Consider the following 21,812-nt stretch of genomic DNA (forward strand, 5'->3'; position numbering starts at 1 on the left):
GATGTTATAATTGTTAGAAAAGAAACTTACCATGAAAATATTGAGAAGAAAGACAGGAATAGTCATGAGCTGAACCTTGGTTCAATTTTTTTGATGCACGAAAATAATTGAAAAATCTTGTAAGCTATTAGGTATATCATAATTTGAACTAATACTTTTGCATTTAAACGATGTAATTTTTTTTTTAAGAATTCAGACATTGTACCTCGTGGCCCACTAAGTCATTCATCAAGCGACCGATCATCTTTCCAGCTTTAATAATTTTTGGATTACTTTTTAGCCATTCATACTCCTCCCCTCCTGCAACTTCTTCCATTCCAAGGTAGGATGCTGCCATAATTACCCCATAAGTACCTGTGGCTAATCCATTGCGCACATACTCGTCGAATGTTGGGACATGGCATTTATCTGCCCACTCAGCCTCCGCATGGTAGCCTCTCACCAATTCTTTGAACTAATAGCATACAAATAAAACAAAGATTGTGTTGTAAAAACTAAGCAATATTCAATATTAAATATATATACTATGCTAGAAATAGTAAAAGAATGCACGAGACTGGAAAAATGTTCATACTTCCTCCTTCAGATAATATGAGGCATAGGATCTTCCTTGCTTTCCCATATCATTCTCACACTACAAGATTTAACAGTTTTACCGACGGTGTGTGATAGAACGTTCGTCGGTAAAGTATTTACCGACTATATTACCGACGGAATACTCCCGTCGGAATACCTTTTGTCGGTAATTCCATATTCCGTCGCTATATCGGTCGGAAATACAAAAAAAACTTTTACCGACGATTTTATCGACGGACCGTGCGCGCCAAAAAAAAAAAGTTTCCCGCTGGGCATATACCGACGGAATATTTTCTGTCGGTAAAGGTGTCGGTGATATTTTATACCGACCGAATATTTTCGTCGGTAAATACGTCGGTATTTTTATACCGACAGAGTTGTTCCGTCGGTGATGGTCGGTGACGGTGGCAGACACTGTCCAATGCCGACGGAGTTTTTCCGTCGGTAAATCCCTGTGTAATTTTTTTTTAATTGTTTCTTAATTATTTTGAAACAATAATATAAATTAATGGTAATACAAACCAATTATGCAAATAAAATTTATATTAAGCAACAAAAACTCAAAGTGAAATAATATTCATTACAAAATGAATGTGTTTCAAAAAAACATTAAACAAAATTTTAAATGTAAATAATGTTTATTAAAAATTAATATAAAGGTGGAGGAGGAGGAGGAGGAGGAGGAGGAGGATGGGGGTTAGGCGGCCAAAAAGAATTAGGCGCACATGTTCCACCTTGTGTCATGTTCATGACCATTTGCCGAAGCTCTTCATAGGCCGCTCTTTGTTGTTCAGACTCTGCTCTGTGTTGTTCATTCGCCAATCTTTGCTCTTCTTTGAGTTGTGTGTATGCCTCTGATAGGTGGTCGCACCTTTGCTGCAAGGCCACAAACTCCTTAGATTGGGAGCTCGATACAGATTGGGAGCTCCCAGCGGTTGAAGCAGTACCGGTCGACCGCAAGTTGGCCGCGGTAGTGTTGGAGAGCCCGTAAACCTGATTTTTATCGGGTCCACCTGACGATCCAGCCTCCATCCACAAATCCGGATCGAATTCCGGATGGGTCGATGGATCGTCCCCGTATCTCTCCCTCAACCGATTATTATAGGTCTCTTGAAAAAAAAAAATCATCATATTCAATTCAATAAACATAATAATAACTTACAAAATAAAATGGTTGAACAAACATACCACAAAATGTTGAGCACGGTTGTCAACGAACTGTTGCGTCCCCTTTTGGCGGTCATGACTTCGCACGTGCGTCTCCACAAACAGCTCCATAGGGCTCGGCTCACGTCCAAGAGACGTAGCCTATAATGAAAAAAATGTATTAACAAAAAATTAATTGAACGATATATTTCATTTAAATTAATCTTACCATCCGTTTCGCATGTGCAGAAAACGGAACGGAGCCGCCGGTGTGCGTTGTCACCGAGCCATGAATTGGCCGATTCCGGTTGCCAGCACCGGACTGTGAGCGTCATGTGAACCGCTCAGACATCACGTGCTGAAGATAGTGCGGCCATATATCTTCCGGGATGTATATTGGTTTGAAATCCCTCCAAACCGCAACATCGTTCCAGCCTTGGAACCCCTTATCCCTCGCTGTTTTTTTTTGCTTTTTTCTGGGTGTCATACCAAAAATCACCAACCTAATTCACGCACAAAAAAATTACATTTCGAAACATAAATAATTATGTAAAAAAAAGTCGTATTGTTTTCGATGTTACCTAATTGCCGCGTGATTTTCCCACACCCTCCTCACAATAGTGTCATGTTCATTGTCCCAGCAGAATCGATGCTGTATATAAAAAAATAATTTTTTAAAATGTTAATAATTTATTTATAATTATAACTAGAATTTATTAGAAATAAGCTGAAAATTATATATTAACACGAACCTCAAATCTACGAAACCATGCATTGATTTGAGGCATCCATTCAGGATGTCTGGATATCTGACTCCATTGAAACAATGGAATCTCCATCGACGCTTTAAACGCCGATGATATTACTCGGGCGGCCTCAATGTTTGTGAACCTGAAAAGAAATGAAATTAATTTGTGATTACTTCATAAATTATGTTTTTTTATATATAAAAAAAACTAAAATCTTAACAAACTTACATTGAAAGATCGTCCTTCCACTGTGCCTCGTACTGGTGGGTAAATTGATTCTGCTTCGAAGGCACGCCGCTTCTGCGATGTGAAACATCGCTGGAAGAGGCAGCATTGGTTGACGGCGCAGGTGGTGTAGGTGCCTCTTCTTGAGAGGCACCTAAGGAAACATCATCATCGCTGCTAGACGAACTTGATTCGACTGGACGTGAACGACAAGCTCTGGTCTTCATTTTGCGCATCTAAACAATTTTATATTAATAATTGTATAATAAAATTCAAAAGTTAAAAAAAAATCGGCAGCACCTCCCCTATACTGGATACTACCCAAATCCACAAACCTGCAAATATTAACAATAGCCACAACTAATTGAACCAATCTATACTAATTATTCCAACATATTCAACTATTAATCCTAAGATAAATTCAACGTTAACAATTACAATTCACAAATTAATCAATAATTATATTCAAAACAATAAAAAAAATATGACAAAAAATAAATTCAATAAATTCAACAAATTAATCATTACAATTCAACATTAACAATTATAATTCAACAAATTAATCAATAATTATATTCAAAACAATAAAAAATATGACAAAAAATAAATTCAATAAATTCAACAAATTAATCATTATAATTCAACATTAACAATTATAATTCAACAAATTAATCATTATAATTATGACAACAAAACAATAAAAAATTTTCAAAAAATTCAAAAAAAAAAGCCTACATCAATAAAAGGAACGACATATACATACCTTAATAATGTGACAAATTCAAAACTTTATCTACATTACAAAAAAAAACACCAAAACAACAAAATAACAAAAATAAAAACAACTAAAAAAATAAATTAAATTGGAAATCGATAATTATTCCAACAAACGCAATTATTAATTCTAAGGTAAATTCAACATTAACAATATTAATTCAATAAATTAATCAATAATTATATAGGCAATACAACAATAAATTATGAGGCGAAGCGGCGGGGGCTGGAACTTATAGGGCAGTTTTACCGACGGACTACCGACGGATTCATATCCGTCGGTATTTTTTGAATTTCGCCCCGAATTTTTAAAAGCCCTCTATATTTTTCGCAGTCCGTCGGTGATTCCGTCGGTAAAATATGACAAGTTCAGAGGCGCATTAATTCACACACTTTGGAAATCGCGCGGTCCGTCGGTATTTCTGTCGGTAATATGTGTGACCGACAAATTACCGACGGACTACAATCCGTCGGTATGCCCGTCTCTGATTGTGGCATTTTGTTGCGAAGATTTGCGAACTCTCTGTGAGATACCGACGGACTAGAATCCGTCGGTATGCCCGTCGGTAATTGTGGAATTTTGTTGCGAAGATTTGCGAACTCTCTGTGATATACCGACGGACTAGAATCCGTCGGTATGCCCGTCGGTAAGATTGCATGATGCAGGAAAGGTTGTCTTTGTATTGCCTGTTTACCTTCCTGCAGAAACTTAACTGATAAACTGTCCATCACATAAACACAATAACCACATTGCTTAAACAGTAAATATTTTGTTTTACAAAATACATCATCTATAATCTAAATTACATGAGACAAATGTTTTTACATAGGGCTTCATTTTCATAATTAGTCGGAATTTTCTTTTTCTTCCTCATCAGTTGAATTGTCATCATCTTCATCGCAATCTTCAATATGGATATCATCTTCTTCATCGACATTTGCTTCTCCGCTAGAGCTGAGAACAACATTCAACTCCTCTCCGTCAATATCTTGTTCTCAGATGAGGTTCGAAATAGTACAAGATAAATGTTGATATCTCTTCAACAATATAGGCCTCAGATATGGAAGCCTCAACATGCGCCTTGTTCTTAACCTTTTTTTTTTAGATTAAACAAGTACCTGTATTGAAGTACAATTCAAGTATTTTCAAATAAGAAAAACATAGAAAATACTTTAAGATATGAATTCCATTGCAACTGTAATATCTCACCGTTCGAATGGGTACATCCATCTATACTGGACCGGTCCTCCAGCTTTTGCCTCGAACGGTAGATGTATAGGGAGATGCTCCATTGAGTCAAAAAATGAAGAAGGGAATATCATCTCAAGTTTGCATAGTGTCTCGATGATATTCGTTTGAAGCATCTCAATGTGCTCAACATTCATCTTGCTGAGCATATATCTCTGAAGAAATGACTGATCTCCGTTAGTGCATCCCATATTCCTTTTCGCAACAAATCACGAAAAGCTAATGGGATGAGTGTTTGCATAAACACGTGGCAGTCATGGCTCTTCATTCCATACAATCTACAGTCCTCTATGTTAACAAGCCTTGATATGTTCGATGCATGTCCATCCGGGAAACGCAGACTCTTCAGCCATTTGTAGACTAGCAGTTGTGCGTTTTTCTCTAACACGAAGCTTGCCCTTGGTTTTGCAACCCGTGACTCGTCATAAACCAACTCTATATTATTACGGTTACAGTATAAAGCTATATCCAATCTAGCCTTCATGTTGTCCTTTGTCTTCCCCTTCACATCCATGACGGTGTTGAAAATATTCTCAAACACGTTCTTTTCGATGTGCATGACGTCAAGGTTATGGCGGATAAGATTAGTCTTCCAATACGGAAGCTCCCAAAAGATACTTAGCTTTACCCAATTATGGGTCAAACCAAAACCAGGAAACTTTTGCTTACCTGATTGAAGGCCAAACACAATGTCACCGTACTCTGATACAACATGATGCAATTCTTCACCAGAAAGACGCGGGGATGCAACATCTTTTTCAACTCTACCAACAAAGAAATCTTTTTTGTTCTTTCTGAACCTGTGATTAAGTGGCAAGAAGCGACGGTGACAGTCAAAAAAAGAAGCTTTACCTCCGTTTGCTAGCGTGAATGCCTTGTTGTTTTCCATGCAGTATGGACATGCGAGTTTCCCATGCGTGCTCCAACCAGAAAGCATTCCATAAGCTGGAAAATCACTGATAGTCCACATCAAAGCCGCCCTCATAAGGAAATTTTGTTTCCTCGATATATCATAAGTCAGAGATCCGGAGGACCACAACTGCGCCAGCTCATCTATCAACGGTCGAAGACAAACATCTATATTCCGCCCCGGGCTGCTTGGACCGGGTATGACAATAGATAGAAACATGAACTCCGGCCTCATACATATTCCCGGTGGCAAGTTATAAACTGTGAGAATGACCGGCCAACAAGAATAGGGAGCAGCAAATCACCCAAATGGGTTGAACCCGTCTGTACACAACCCAAGTCTGACATTCTTTGATTCAGCAGAAAAGTCAGGATGAACACTGTTAAAGCGTTTCCACGCTTCGCCGTCAGAAGGATGCACCATCACACCATCAACGACATCGTGTGTTTGGTGCCATGTCATGTGCTCAGCAGTCCTTGGTGACATAAATAACCTCTACAGTCTAGGTGTGATCGGGAAATATCTAAGTTTTTTATATGCCACTAGAGTCTTCCCCCTGCCAGTTCTGGGTTTGTAACGAGAATGCTCGCATGTCATGCACTCGGTCATCTCAACATTTTCAAGGTAGTATAACATGCAGAAGTTAGGGCACATGTCAATTTTCTGGTATCCTAAACCGAGGGGTTTCATCATGGACTTCGCAGCATAGAAGTTCTCTTTGAGCCTATTCCCTTCAGGTAAAATGCTTCTTGCCCAATCAATAATTTTGTCATACCCGGCCTCACTCAACCCGTGATCTGACTTGATGGTGAACACCTGTGCCACAGTCGATAATTTACTGTGGTTTGTGCAGCCATCCCATAATGGTTCGTCAGAATCTTTCAACAAATCAAAAAACCTAGCTGCCTCTGCATTAGGTTCTTCTTCTACGATTGGACATTGATTGACATTATCTTGATTCATTCTCATTGCATCCATAACCATGTTTCTGTAAGGATTAGTGTTGTCATTTGCCGCTTCATGCACGTTGCTAGCACTAGAAGTTGACCCAACCACCGTTTCTCCTATTCTCCTATTACTAACAAATACCTCTCCATGTGCATACCAACACTCGTAATCCTCCACAAACCCTTTGTGTAGAAGATGCATCATTACAACATCTGGATGCAGATACTTTTTATTTTGACACTTCCTGCATGGATACCTAATACCGCCTCCAGTAAAATTTCTGGGAATAGATGTTGCGAAATTAATAAAACCCTGAACCCCGTTACAATAATCCATCCTCCGCAATCCTTGGGGTGAATCTAGATACATCCATGAACGATCATCCATGACTTCTATCGAACCTCTATAAAAAGGACCCATTAAGCAAGCTCTTAATTATTTCAAAACATAACATGTAATTCGGTAATTCTACAAATTAAGTTTTAACAATTTTCAAACAAATACAATCTTACAAAATCTAAAACAAACCATAACAAGTATAAGATTATACATTCATATACTACAAGTTTGTTTGAGAAATAACAATAAAACATGTACATCTACTAAAAAAAATACATATACTAAAAAAACAATAAAATTGACATTTAAATGTTAAAATTTTGAAAAATAGAATCGCTTACAAAAAATGATAAAATCCGTCGGTAAATCAGAACACGGATGCTGTGACCACAAAACTTCAAGAAATACAACTTGTTGTGCTGAGATGAGGAAGATTTTTGTTTTGGGGCGAGGGGGGGCTGGTTATTTTGCAGATGGGGAGGGTTAGGATTAGGAAGAAGAAGGAGAAATGGGGGGGAGAGTGACGGCAGAGTGGCCATATATTCACTTTTGCCGACGGATTTACCGACGGTATTAATTCCGTCGGTGAATCCGTCGGCTAAACCGTCGGTAATTCTGACGGGCAATCGACACGTCACCGCACGGACCTGCTATTCAAATCCCTCGGTGATTCCGTCGGTATTTTTAACGGTGCACCAGTCACGTCACCGGTACGGATCTGGCATTTCAAATCCGTCGGTGATTCCGTCGGAAAAATCACCCGCCAAAACCTCCGCGCCACCTACAAGCCCAGGATGCCTTTAACATCGTTGATGATTGTTTCCTTAAACTCTCCATTGGTGTCCTTGAACTTGTCGAACACAACTGATTCATAAAAAAACACACTACAAATTTTAGCCAATTTTCAAAAGATGTTGGTGGATTATGAAAAAATATTATTTAGTTTCACGAAAGTTTTGCTGGTTACAATAATTATATTTTTCTAGTCATTTTTTTAATAATCTTAATTTGACCGTAGGTTACTTCTTGTAAAAGAAAGATAGATTTAGCAGAGTTTAAAGTACCGTCCAAGAATTAATTCTTGAGATGATAAGATTTAATTTTTCCTCTGAAATTAACTAATGCTCTCATAGTGTCAAGGAATTAGTTTTGGAGATGTTAATTAAGGTTTGAAAGGCTATAAAGTGGAAGTATGCGCTCACCGCAAGGCATTTTGAATCCATGCTGTCTCAATACTCAAAATAGAAGTGATAAAGTCATGCTTCTCAAGAAGATTAAGAAGATTAGGAAGGCCATCAGCATGCCCTTCACATTTTCCTTCAACTCTTCTACTTGTCGGCTGTATGACTCGAATTCCTGCAGTGAAATATTCAGTTAATATAAATTGATAGCATTGAGGAATCCTTAACGTGTTTTTTTTCTACTCTATTGATAATGTTTTTTCTACTCCATAAGAAAAACTACTGATGCTTATTGTGTAGCCAAATATGGACCCAAGTGGACAAGAACTAGCACTGTTGTTAGTGTCAAGATATCAAAGGCCCTACCTCTGCCACGTGTCAAAAGAATAAGAATAAAATGGTTAGAAAGTTGCTAATATTGTTAGACAGTTTAGAAAATCTGTTACTGTTGGTTAGATTATGTAAACAAGCTTCTAAGCATAGTTGATATAAAAGAAATATAATAGTGTTAGTAAACTGTGAATAAGAAAAGAAAACAGAAGCCTTTTCTTCTTCCTCTGCACTGCAGCATTTCTCTCTGCTTCTCTTCATCTTTATTCTCTGCTTCTCTTCATCTCTATTCCTTTTTCTGTGTAAATCCTACTGTCTAGTTTAGAACCAAAATGGATGAAACAATATCAATGGGATGTTTTGGATCCATGAACAGAGATTGCTATCGGAGTTTTCGACAACAATAATTTACAAGCAGGGGAGGGATGGGCAACTGATAGATTAATTGGCAAGGTAATCAGAATTCAGCTTTCTACACTTGAATTTGGTCGGATATTTATCCTCTGGCAGCCTTAATGCCTGATGGGGCGAAGAAAATGGGAGAACTTCATTTCACTCTAAGATTTATCTATACTAAAGGTTCTGGTGACAAAATTTATCAATACACACAGCGTATGCTTCCCAACCCAACCTATACTAACCCAATGTCTATGTACCAAATAGATAGTTTAAGGAACCAAGTTGTTCGTCACATAGCCATGAGACTTGCCCGTGTTGAACCACCGTTAAGGAGAGAGGTGGTGGAGTCTATGTTGAGTGGACGGGTTCCTGTATGGAGCATATGGAGAGCAAAAGCTAATTTCCAAAGAATGATGAAATGTTTAAAATTCTTCAAGACAACTTTGATTTGGCTTGATGACCTATGCCAGTGGAAGAATTCAACGACGACGATTGTCATGTTTGCAGTGTTTTCAGTTTTTGTATATTATTCAGAGATTGTAATTCCATCTTTCTTCGCCTTCCTCTTCTTCAAAGCTTTGCGCAACTATTTCAAGAGGCCTCGAGACATTCTATGTTTGGAAGCGAATCTATCACAAGTTGAATATGTGAATACTTTAGACTGGCAGGAAGAGTTGGACATGTTCCCTTCATCTACGCCATTCGAGGACTTGAGGCTCAGGTGTGACAGGTTGAGAGCCATTGGATACAGGATAGAAGAAACAGTAGGTGACTTGGCAACTCAATTGGAGAGGTTTCATGCTATATTTTCGTGGAGGGATCGAAGAGCTACTTTAATCTTCACACTTTTCTGCCTTGTCGCTTGGATAGTGTTTTACCTCGTGCCTTTCCGGTTTTTTTTTTTCCTTTTTGGCACCTACCTGATGAGGTCTCCAATTAAGATTTCAAGTTACTCTCCCACCAATACCTCAAAACGTATTCAGGAGGTTACCTTCGAGAGATGATTGCTTGCTGTGACCTAGCAGTCTATACATCATTGATGGATCAGTCTATACATCATTCAGCGCTTTCCTGCTTGATTTGTTTTCCTTGCGCTGTTTTCTGAAACAGGCCTTAAGCTTTTGGTAATCGACCCAACTTGGGTAAATTTTCCAAATAACATTGCAGATGAGAAACAGGGTAATGTATTAAAGTTTGAGTGTTTAGGGTGTTGGATGGAGGTTGAGGTTGGAGGTGACTGGGTTTGCAGGTCTGGGCGGTAATAATAGGTTTTTCATTCTGAGCCATGTGGGGGTCATTTCTCATCAAGAAAGACAACTGCAAAAATCTTACAAAGTGGATTTTACTAGCCCACCATGTTCAAGGACACACATGCTTTCTCCAAGATTTGTGAAAATTGTCAAAAGTTGAGATCTATTTCAAAATGTCACATGATGCCTTTAAAATTCAAGAATTCATAAAGCAAGAATCAAAGAGTTTCATGACAAGAAAATACTAAGAAAAACATTCAGTGTTGGTCAAAAAGTCTTGCTTTATAATTCTCAACTCCATTTATTTCTTGGAAAACTAAGATCAAGATGGAGCGGTCCTTTTATTGTGAAACATGTGTATCCATATGGGGCCTGTGATATCGAGAATCCAAAGAATGGTAATGTTTTCAAGGTAAATGGACATAATTTGAAAGTTTACTTTGACAATTTTTCAATTGAAAATGACTCTATTGAATTGGATACTCATGTATATAAAGATTGATTCTTTTTATCACATTATTTTTGTGTTTCTTTTTGGTGTGACCTTTGTTTTACTAGTTTCTCTCACCTCGGTTAAATGGCGGATAACGGTACTCTGTAACTCTCAAGTCGGTTCTTTCAGTTTCCCATGATAACTGATATTTGTGTATATATTTGTCGCACATGTGCGGCGAAAATATTAAGTCCCACTTTAAATCTAAAATGTAATATTCTATCTAGCAAATAAGGGGAGACAAGAAATTCTTGTCTTTTATCAATGAAACATGGAATGGGAGTCGCCACCTAGTATTTTGGTCACTAGGAACCTTAACTGGTCTCAGAGATCGGGTACGGGGACTGGTTGCGTAAAGGGAAAGTATTAGCACCCCAAATATGCCTTACCTAAGGTAAGTTGCATTGTTTAATTGTCTGATAAAAAAATTAAGGTGTTATCCTATTTCAATTATTGGTCTATTGGTGGTTCAAGAAAAGTCATCCTCAATAAGGAGGTCCTTATCTTATCGGGTAAAACCTAATCGTTTTAACGTCTATATAAAAACTATATTTTTAATATCAGGAATATGTTTTACGTATAAATTCATAATCCCCTGATACTAAAAGAAGACAAAAAGATTTTTTTAGAATTTTTGAAATATTGCCTAGTTCTCAAGGCTCTAACAAACTTGTTGTTAAAGTCAAAATGCATGCTAATACATATATTTTTTGAAATTTCTTTTGTTGTATGAAAATATGATGCGATGATTTTTCTTTATTTTGGAGAGACTAGGCCGTATGCATTAAAACAAAAAAACATTTATATATATATATATATATTGATGTCTTGATGAAAAACAAGTATTTTAATACTAGATTTGTATCTTTACTGTATAAAAATACAAACCAATATTAAGCCATTTTGATAAAAATATGTAGGAAAATCAAAAATATTTTTTTTAAGGATTTTTTTCAGAATTTTTTGAAAGCAAAACATTTTTTATTTTTAAATTTTTTTGATGTTTTGACGAAAACCGGGTATTTTAATACTGGATTTGCATCTTTACGGTATAAAAATACAAACCAATATTAAGCCATTTTGGTAAAAATATGCAGGAAAATCAACAATATTTTTCAAGGATTTTTCAGAATTTTTTTTAATTTTTTTTGGATATATATATTTATATATATAAATAATATATAATAGTTAGTGGGCTGGGCCGGCCCGACCCAACTAGCTGGGTCGAACTCAGCCCCATAGGGTTGGGCCGATCTCGGCCCAACAAGACTTTCCTTTTAGTCTGGGCCAGACCTGGCCTAGACAAAAGGGCTGGGCCAGAACCAACCTGGCCCAGAAACAAAATGATTGGGCCAGAACCATTCTAGCCCAAACAAAAACCAATCAAAGCTGGGCCAGCATCGGCCTGGCCCAACAATCAAAACTGATGGGGGGAATTATTTTCCCCCCACCCTCCTGCATGCAGAACAAATTCTGCATGCAGGAGAAAAGATAAACCAACTTCAACAGAAAACAATGAAGGGGGAAAAAGAACTTACCTGGCACGGAGGAGGCGGTGGCTTGCTGATCGGACTGCTTCGCTGGTGGTGTTGTGGTGGAGGCCGATGGCGATGTCGTGGCTCACGGACGGTGACTCCTAGTGGCGTTGCGGCTGTTCCAAATGGGTATGTGTTACCAGTGATTATCCCTTTTGTCCTCTCGGTTCTGTGTTTTTTTTTGTTTTTAAGTTTCCCTCCCGTTTTCAAGCTATTTCCTTCCTCCCCGTTTGGTTTTCTTAATGGTTCTCTTTAGTTTGTTCGGTTCCTTCTCTCTCTTCAGTTTGTTTGTTTGTTTGTTTTTTTATTATTTCTCTCTGGTTCCTCCTCTCGATTCCTCCGGTTCGTTCTCTCCTCCCTTTTTCCAGTTGGCGTTGAGCCTCTATTTATAGAGCCAAAGGAGCGAGGCTCATTATTGCTGCTCATGGGAGCAGGGCAGCGCCGGTCGGTTGGCTAGTGGCCGCGGCTGGCATGGCGTAGCTCCCCCGACTTTTCATCATGAGAGTGCATGGGGGGTCGGGTTTTGGCAGGGCATGTGGCTAATGAAGAAAGAGGAAGAAAACGCGTCGCTTCATTTAAATAAAATAAGGCGCCAGAACGTGTCAATTTTCAAATCAGCCCTCAATTATCTTTTGTTCATTTCAATTGCATCCCTTTCAATTTTCGTCTTCGCCCCTATAGTTGGCCGCGTTTTTCACTTCAGTCCTTGGCCTTTGATTTATGCAATTTGACCCTCAATTGATCAATAAACTTCCAATTTCTTCAATTTGGCACCTGATTTTTTTAATTACAGCCCCTATATTTACGCGCCTTTTCTAATTTTGTCCTTGGTTTTAGATTTCCTCAATTAAGTCCGTAATTGGCCATTAAACTTTAATAGTTATGCAATTAAGCCCATGATTTGACCAAATCAACTCTCAAAAATTATAATTTGACCCCAGAACTTTAATTTGTTCCAATTAAAGCTCAAATTGACTTAAAAATCAATTTTTCTTGCAATCAAACCCTCTATAAATTCAATTAAACTTGCAATAAAATCCAATTAAGTCCATAAACATCCAATTTTGGACTTTTCTCTTCAAATTGAATTTTCTTTTCCAACAGGGCTCTCATCATACTGTCAAATTTTTAATCTTTGTATTTTTATCCTCCTTAATTAATTTTTTTGACCATTTCCTGAGCGCTCCCGCCTCCTATTATTTTTTCTAATTTCTTCCGGCTATATATTTACTTATTTTTATTTTATTATTTGTTTTATTATTATTATTATTATTATTATTATTATTATTATTCTTTGTTATTATTATATTTTTATTTTTGTGTGGGGACCCAAAAATGGGTTACAACAATATTTATGCAATTCTTTGCTCTTTCTCCCTTTTTTTGCATCTCTTTTCCACTTCTGATTTAAAAAAAAATGGACACCACTCTTGAAAAATTAAAAAAGTATTTTCCTGCTCTGCCTCAGAATGCAATTACAAAAATTTACCATGCTAGGTGTGAAAGATTGAGATTGTTAATGAACCATGAAATTCCTGAAAATACTCGCTGGCTAATTGAAGCAAAGGTCCGATTATCAGGTGAGTCCTCCAATTCTTTCATTTCATACATGCTTGGAACAAGTAAAAGCACTTTTGCAAAGAAAAGTCGTGCAAAACGACTAAAAGTCTATCACAGATGTGCTAGATGGACTTGTAATGCAAAATGTTGCTCTTTAGGAATGGTATCTGTAAACCGTGAAGATAAAATACAGTTCATTAAGGATGGCCTAAGTAAGGGGTCTTTAGATAATCTTCTATTGACTCTTGAGACGCACCTTAGTGGAGATGTGCATCGTGCAATTCATGATTTATGGCCACAATTCCATAAAGAACATGCTCGACATAGTCTTGCGAATCTGACTAAAAAATACCATGTTTGCCAGTTTTTAAGAAAACTTGATGGGAAGCCTATCCCCGACCCATAGAGGGCGCTTAAGTCGTTCTTGGACGTAAAACCAAGGGAAGATGTGAGCCACAATCACAACTGCTTGTACATACACATGTTTTTAAAAAGAGAGAGAGAGAGAGAGAGAGAAAGAGAGAGACTCCAACTGGCCTACATATAGGTGGTATGATTACATTTTCAATTTCTCATCTATAACATCTTCTCTTCCTTCCCTTTATTTTTACTCAACTCACACATTCAACAGATATCAAAGTGTGTAGAAATGGCAGGTTTCTCAAGTCCTCAAATAAGAAATATTTGTGTTTTTGGTGGATCCAGTCCTGGGAAAGAAAGAGTTTTTAGAATCAGCAAATCATCTTCGTCAGGTATTAGCTGAGAGAAAGATTCATTTAGTGTATGGCGGAGGCAGGCTTGGGTTAATGGGGTGTGTGTCAATAGCTGTATTTTTAGGAAGCAGTCAAGTTTTGGAGTTCGTCCCCAAAGCTTTAGCAAAAGAAGACCTCCTTGAAAAAACAATTGGAGAGGAACTATAGGTCTCCACAATGTTTGATCGACTGAATACAATGTTTAAACACGTTGATGCCTTCATTGCCTTACCAGGTGGTTTGGGCACATTAGAAGAGATCTTTTATATTTCCTCTTGGGCCCAACTGCACATTCACCATAAACCTATCGATTTGTTAAATGTTAATGGTTTTTATGATAAATTGTTTCCTTTTCTTGATCAAGCTATGGAATAGAAATTTCTAACATCTTCGAACAATTGATTGACCAACTACAATCTTTCATCCCTATCATTGATTCCTCCATGAGTCGTATACAATGGTCAACTAAGGAAAGTCGTAAAAAGCTTAGCTTGGATTTGAGCCTTCGTTTGTGAAACCTTGTGTCTTTTGGTTTTATTAATGACATATTATTTTGTTTTGTTATTTCTTATATTTGTTTAAGTGTGTTTCAAGTTTGTCAATGTTCGTTGTTTCAGGTGATGTCTTCAATACTCTATCTTTCTACCTTAGGACATTGAGGACAATGTCTCGTTTTGGTTGAGGGGAAAGGGTAGTCGATACCTAAAAAAAAATTAACTAATTGTGTTTTCTATTTGTAAAACCGTTGTTACTAAGATGGCAAAGTCAATGAGTTCTTTTGTTAAAGTGACTCTTGAGTTGCATCTTAGTAAACATTCTTAACAAGGTCTATCATATTACTTCTTGAAATATTCAGGTTTACAAACTCTCGCATTATTATCAATTGATTCTGCTTATATACTAATTTAACAAGTATTTTTAAACCTTCATTTTCACACACACACTTTAACATATGATTGTGGGTTGCACATTGGATTATTACATTATTATGTTCTTTTGTTAAAGATAACAACTAAGGGAAATGGATAATATATAATTTACAAAAAAAAAAAAAAAAAAAACAATAAAAAAAACTTAGATAAGTTTGGTTTCGTAGCCTCCCTAATCTAAGCAATTAAGCCCGAAGGGGTGTTTTAACACCTAATACCCTAAAGTCAACTGACTTGAGAGAATTGGCTCAACGCTTGTTACATGGGTTGAGGAGAAAAGCTTAAGTGAATCAAACATTGCACTATCTACGTATCAATATCTGTAACCGGAGTTACTAAGCTCGAAGGGGTGTCTCAACACCTAATGCCCTAAGACCAACTAGTTTGGAAGTCATTAGCCGAAAGCTTGTTACATGGGTTAAAGATGCATTGTGTTTTATGTTATACATATATATATATATATAAAGAAAAAAAAAAGATAATAATCCCAACCCGAGAAAGTTAACCTTAAACATTGGAACAAAATATTGTTTTCTTCCAATAAAAGCCCCATCATCTATGTTTTCATACATTGAGCACATAAAAAAGAAGGTTTATTAATATTTTGTTTAAGAGGTATTGAGCAGATATATATAAATTTAATGAGAGTTTGTTTACTTGGATAGATTAATGAAAGTTAAATGATGAATGCCTTGCTTTGTGGAACTTGCAAATTGTTTTTCTATTTTAACGCTTTGATTACTAGGGACTTGTAATAAGCTGGTTGGGGGGTGTGATCAGTACTTAAAAGTGTATTTTTATCAAGGTTTTATATCATCATTTTGCACTTGAAGTATCAATAACTCCTTAACTAGAGCATGTTTTATAATAACAAGTCTGATAATATAAGATAGCTTTAATTTATGGTAAATGCTCATTTAAATGCAAGCATATCTCACAATGCAAAGGATTGATTGATGTGATTAACTATTGAAAATGAAAGGACAAAGAAAAGGCTAAGCTTAGAAAGGAGATACCGATTCAATTCAAATTGAAACACTATTCAGTTATTGGGTCATATTTGGAGCTGTAGATCTTAGATTTCAATTTGATTTATATGGATAGAAAGCTAAGAAATAGGCCTATAATTTTCATGAATAGTGGAAGACCTAAATCTGCCTTTTTCAAATTCAAAGTTTGGCCACAAAAGAGAAGTTAGAATTTGTCATGCAATCCAGCCCAAACACTGCTCCGAATTTTACCCATATCTAGAGTTCTAGAAGGCAAAATGACGTGAAATTTGGTGGGTGGAAGGAAAAGACAATTTCTAACAACTTTCATGAGAAGACCTGCTCAAATTATGATGGTAACAATGACATTTCATCCAGACAAGAGCTTGAGGGCTATCCACTACGTCCACCAGCAGCACTACTCAGTATTTTAGCCATATCTCGAGCTCTAGTGATCCAAATGCTTTGAAATTTTATGGGTGGAAATATAAGATGATTGCCAACAATTTTCATGGAGAACACGTTGCCAAATTCTGATTGCATCAATGTCATTTGATCCAGCCAAAATGCTTGAGTGTTGTTGTCCACCAAGTCCACTAAATCAATAGTTGGCCACTACATCAATAATCAATTACCAAATGAATAGTTTTAAATTTTAGCCTATAAAAGGAGGCATTTTCCATTCATTTAGGAATCTTGGTTCTTCAGATCAAGATCGTGTTCTTGCTCTCTCTTTATATTTTTGTAATGCTTAAGTTTTGCTTTCATTAATCTCTTATTCATGATTTTCATTTCCTTTACTATACTTAGTTAACTTATATCATGTTTATGTTCTTATATTATTTATTTATGTTTTTTTTCTTCATAATGTCTAGCTAAGTTAATTATGTCAAGGTGAAAAGGTTTCAGTAATGATGTTAGAATATGTATAATATAAACTCAACATGGACTTTAATGTTTATATCCAAGAAAGTTTGCTATTAACATGTCTCATCATTTTTATCTTATTAACTCTAAATACCTTGCTTGTTAAATGGTTAATCTAGATTTGTGTTGTATAACACTTAGTACATCAAATACTTGATCCTTCATAGTCTTCGGCCGACATCGTTGTTATGAGAGGAACTTGATTTGTTGTCAACATAAGTATGGTGTTACATAAATAAGATGATTAATATGATCATGTTGATAATTTATAAAGAGTTTATACTTTACTTATCTCTAATACTATTAGTGGATCCTCTAACCTTGATATTTGTTTTTATCATTGTTTAATCTTCACATTTATCTTACATCTCAAAGTCCTCTTCATATCACCATCATCACCATCACCATCATCATTGTTGTTGTTGTTGTTCTTATTATTATTATTATTATTATTATTTATAATTTATATAGTTCACCTCCCTGTGGTTCGACCCCAGTCTTGCCGGGTTATTTATTACTTTGACATTCCTACACTTGGGATAAGACATCAACTCTTTGATCGTGTCACACACAAATGATGTATCAAAAATGAATTTCACTATTGTTGTTTCTAAAGTTAACTTGATCATTAATCCCGATCATTATGGGGTTGATACTAGTACAACAAGACTTATAAGCATAGAGAAGAGAATGTTTTTCACTTACCATAATGAATATTTGTATATAAGAATTTCATCAACCTTTAAGGTGTTGACTTCGAGAAGGTTATACTAAAGATGAGTTTCAAAATTTTTCTCACCTAACCTCATTTTCTAACATTAGAAAGAACTTAATATCCGGCTTATTATTTAGTAAAGATGTTTTAATGATGTTTTTTGGGAGTGACAAATTTATACTTATAAAAACTAAGATGTTTGTAGAAAAGAGATATCTTTTTATGGTATTTACAAAATGAATATAATAATCATTGCATCTAAGGAGGAGATGAATGATGATGATGATGATAATGATGATGCATCTTCTTTTTATTTGATTGAGTCTTATGATACGTGGCATATCTGATTAGTGCTGGGTTTTCTACAACATATAAATCTAGTGAAAATTGTAATTTAATTTTTTTTTTCAAGAGTTCAAAGTATCTAATTAGATAATTTATGGTTATTTTTTTAATAAAATCAAAACTCAGCTATCAAATTTAATAAAATAAGGGAGTTGTTAACTATTTACAATCTAAAAGCTTAATCCCTTAGATATATAAACCTTAAAAGATAGTTTACAAGTGAGAAAGAGTGTTAGAATCACCAATCCTTTATAAAATATATAAAAAAAATATAAGAATAATATATAAATTAAGAATAGATAACCACTGCAAAGTTTAAATCTTTTCAATAAAATTCAAACTCAACTATCAAATTCAATACATACCAAAATACACACTAGATCCAATAGTACATATAATATCCACGAGTCACTGCTCGTTTTATTACAATACATTCATAGAGAGTTCCACCATGAGCTCAAAGTACGAATTCTACACCATTATTCATAGAGGCACTTGCTCAATATATAATAAAACGACATAATCTTTTAAACATAATGGAATTGTGTAGGCCTCACCATTCGCATACACAACATCAGTAACTCGAGCAAGGTTAACAAAATGTTGAAGGAGAAGCATTGGAGCATTAGTTGGCCTCATGCAATCTTCATTGATATCCTTCCACGCATTAGAGTCCATCTTTTGGATCTCTTCAATTGCTTTCTTCTCCGATACATCATATTGTTTCATGTAGCATTCAACACCGGATGCACAGTCTCCTCTCTTTTGCTCATCCTTCAAATATATATATAAACGATGTTATAATGGTTAAAAAATAAACTTAGCATGAAAACATTGAGAAGAAAGACAGGAATAGTCATGAGCTGAACCTTGGTTCAATTTTTTTGATGCACGAAAATAATTGAAAAATCTTGTAAACTATTAAGTATATCATAATTTGAACTAATACTTTTGCACTTAAACGATGTAATTTTTTTTTAAAAGAATTCAGACATCGTACCTCGTGGCCCACTATGTCATTCCTCAAACGACCGATCGTCTTCCCAGCTTTAATAATTTTTGGATTACTTTTTAGCCATTCAAACTCCTCCCCTCCTGCAACTTCTTCCATTCCAAGGAAGGATGCTGCCATAATTACCCCATAAGTACATGTGGCTAATCCATTGCACACATACTCATCGAATGTTGGGACATGGCATTTATCTGCCCACTCCGCCTCCGCATGGTAGCCTCTCACCAATTCTTTGAACTAATAGCATACAAATAAAACAAAGATTGTGTTGTGTGGTAAAAACTACGCAATATTTCAATTAATATATATACAATAACAATATATTATGCTAGAAATATTAAAAGAATGCATGAGACTGGAAAAATGTTCATACTTCCTCCTTCACATAATATGAGGCATAGGATCTTCCTTGCTTTCCCATATCATTCTCAGTTTCGTTGAAAAGATTCAGAAGAGCTCTATAAATAACTTTCATGTAATCGACAGGTAGTTGATCAATAGCATTCATGCTGCATCTGAAAATTAAGACAGAAAATTCCATTTCCTTTCCTGAACATCTTTGTATCGACTTCTTTGTTTATGAAAGATTTAGAAGAGAAAGACAGACCATGAGTTAACAAGAAACAAACCTTTCAATTGCATTAGTAAAATGTTGTATTTCTTCGAAAGATGCATATGCATCATATGTATCATCTACCAGTGATACAATTTTTAAATATTTCGTGACCATCATCCGAGAGAAAGCATATTGAGGCTCGAAATGGACTCCATTTGCCCAGACATAGATCTCTACAATTCTATCTCTGGCATATGGAAACTCCTCAGCAAAATTTAAATCATTCCACCACCTAAAATGTAAATAGCAACGGAGTAAAGAAATTTCAATAGAAACTTAGTCTGATATCTCTCTCTAACTTAAACAAAAAGTTACCTCGAGAGAATGGATAGCTCTTGTCGATGTATTATCTGAACTCGATTGAAATCTATCTTGGCAAACTTGAGTAGCGTGTCATTCCGAGACTCATCTTCTTCGTAGAAAGAGATGTATTTTCTAGCCTCTATTCTTGGTACGCCTTTGTGAAAGGGCCGGATCAAAGCATTCCTAATATGGTCTGCTAGACGTGGGCTTGATTGCATAGCCAAAGATTCCAGGTTTGCCTTCGTGAAAACTAGGGCATCATCCAGTATCTGTTCACCTTGCACACTTAGAAACGAAGCTTCATACAAGCTCAGGATGCCTTTAACATCGTTGATGATTGTTTTCATAAACTCTCCATTGGTGTCCTTGAACTTGTCGAACACAACTGATTCATACAAGCATACTACACATTTCAGCCATTTTCAAAAGATGTTTGTGAATTATGAGAGATTATTTCTTGTAAGTGAAAGAAAGATTTACCAGAGTTTAAATTACTGCTAATTAAGTATTCTCCAAAGATCAAATATAAGTTGTAAGAACAAATACACTGCCTTTTTTTTTTTTTTTTTTTTTTTTTATCTAAACCAGCCTCTGTACTTCATTAAAGAATTATTTTTGAAGATGTTGATTAATGTTTCAAAAGCTATAAGTATGCACTCACCACAAGGCATTTTGAATCCATGCTGTCTCAATAGTCGAAATAGAAGTGACAAAGTGTAGAGATCAAAGTCATGCTTCTCAAGAAGATTAGGAAGGTCAGCAAAAATTTGTTTGAGGCTGTTTTCAATCTCGTCGTCAAAATGATATGACACACCAAGCCGACATAACAGATTAATGAATTCAATATGTTCCACTGTATCCTTTTTGGATGCCATCAGCATGTCCTTCACATTTTCCTTCAACTCTTCTACTTGTCGGCTGTAAGACTCGAATTCCTGCAGTGAAATATTCAGTTAATATAAATTGATAGCATTGCGGAATCCTTAACGTGTTTTTTTCTACTCTATTGATAATGTTTTTTCTTATAGAGTTTTACTCAATAAAAATGAAGTCTTTGTTTAAAGGAAAAGTAATCAACAGCTAGAAAAAAGTAGAACATCTGAGAGGAGTGGCAACGAAAGATACATGTGATTTTATAATTAAAAAAAGAGAGAGAGGTGATATATAATTCAAAAAAATAAAAAAACAATTGTAAAACATCAGATTATAATCTTAGTATACCGTTTGTGGGAAGGAAAATGAAGCGAAGCTACAACCCCACAAACTTGGTGGGAAATCTGCCTTTCGACGAGAATTGTTTTGTTGATTGGTGTTTGCTGTTAAATCTGCTTGGGTTTCCATTTTCTTGAATGAAATAGAGACAAATGCTCGAGATTAGTACTTTGATGGTCGAGTACCTAAATCATCATCAAAGGAAGGCTATTTATAGGGAAATGGCATGACGTTGTGCACTATACCTTGTATTCATTTTAAAACTTCGAAACTCTTCATAGAGTATTTGATTTAAAATCATGTTATTTTCTTCTTTATATTTTTCTCAATCTCTTTCACGTTACATTT

The 21,812-nt window shown here is 35.8% G+C and overlaps 2 protein-coding genes across 2 annotated transcripts; one reads left to right on the forward strand and one right to left on the reverse strand.

The window, feature by feature from the left end:
• Nucleotides 1–8,942: 8,942 nt before the first annotated feature.
• Nucleotides 8,943–9,830, forward strand: LOC118050590 (FT-interacting protein 3-like). Its single transcript, XM_035060972.1, has one exon. It carries the CDS (start codon nucleotides 8,943–8,945, stop codon nucleotides 9,828–9,830), a length of 888 nt encoding a protein of 295 aa, XP_034916863.1.
• An 8,932-nt stretch (nucleotides 9,831–18,762) lies between these two features.
• LOC118050597 (probable terpene synthase 6) lies at nucleotides 18,763–21,593 on the reverse strand. Its single transcript, XM_035060979.2, has 7 exons — nucleotides 21,474–21,593; nucleotides 20,914–21,187; nucleotides 20,265–20,637; nucleotides 19,963–20,181; nucleotides 19,707–19,848; nucleotides 19,322–19,570; nucleotides 18,763–19,095 (listed from the first exon to the last, which is right to left on the reverse strand). Exons 1-7 carry the CDS (start codon nucleotides 21,591–21,593, stop codon nucleotides 18,805–18,807), a joined length of 1,668 nt encoding a protein of 555 aa, XP_034916870.1. The 3' UTR covers nucleotides 18,763–18,804.
• Between the last annotated feature and the right edge of the window lie 219 nt (nucleotides 21,594–21,812).

The sequence above is a fragment of the Populus alba genome, chromosome 19, assembly GCF_005239225.2.
Source record: "Populus alba chromosome 19, ASM523922v2, whole genome shotgun sequence".
Classification (NCBI taxonomy): domain Eukaryota; kingdom Viridiplantae; phylum Streptophyta; class Magnoliopsida; order Malpighiales; family Salicaceae; genus Populus; species Populus alba.

Bases quoted from the DNA above. Each gene is read 5' to 3' on its own strand.
- LOC118050597 (XM_035060979.2), bottom strand. From the start codon at position 21,593: ATGGAAACCCAAGCAGATTTAACAGCAAACACCAATCAACAAAACAAT. The intron at 21,188-21,473 runs GTATACTAAGAT...ATTTCACTGCAG, and splicing joins CATTTTCCTTCCCACAAACG to GAATTCGAGTCTTACAGCCG. The intron at 19,096-19,321 runs GTACGATGTCTG...ATATATTTGAAG, and splicing joins ATGACATAGTGGGCCACGAG to GATGAGCAAAAGAGAGGAGA.
- LOC118050590 (XM_035060972.1), top strand. From the start codon at position 8,943: ATGCCTGATGGGGCGAAGAAAATGGGAGAACTTCATTTCACTCTAAGA.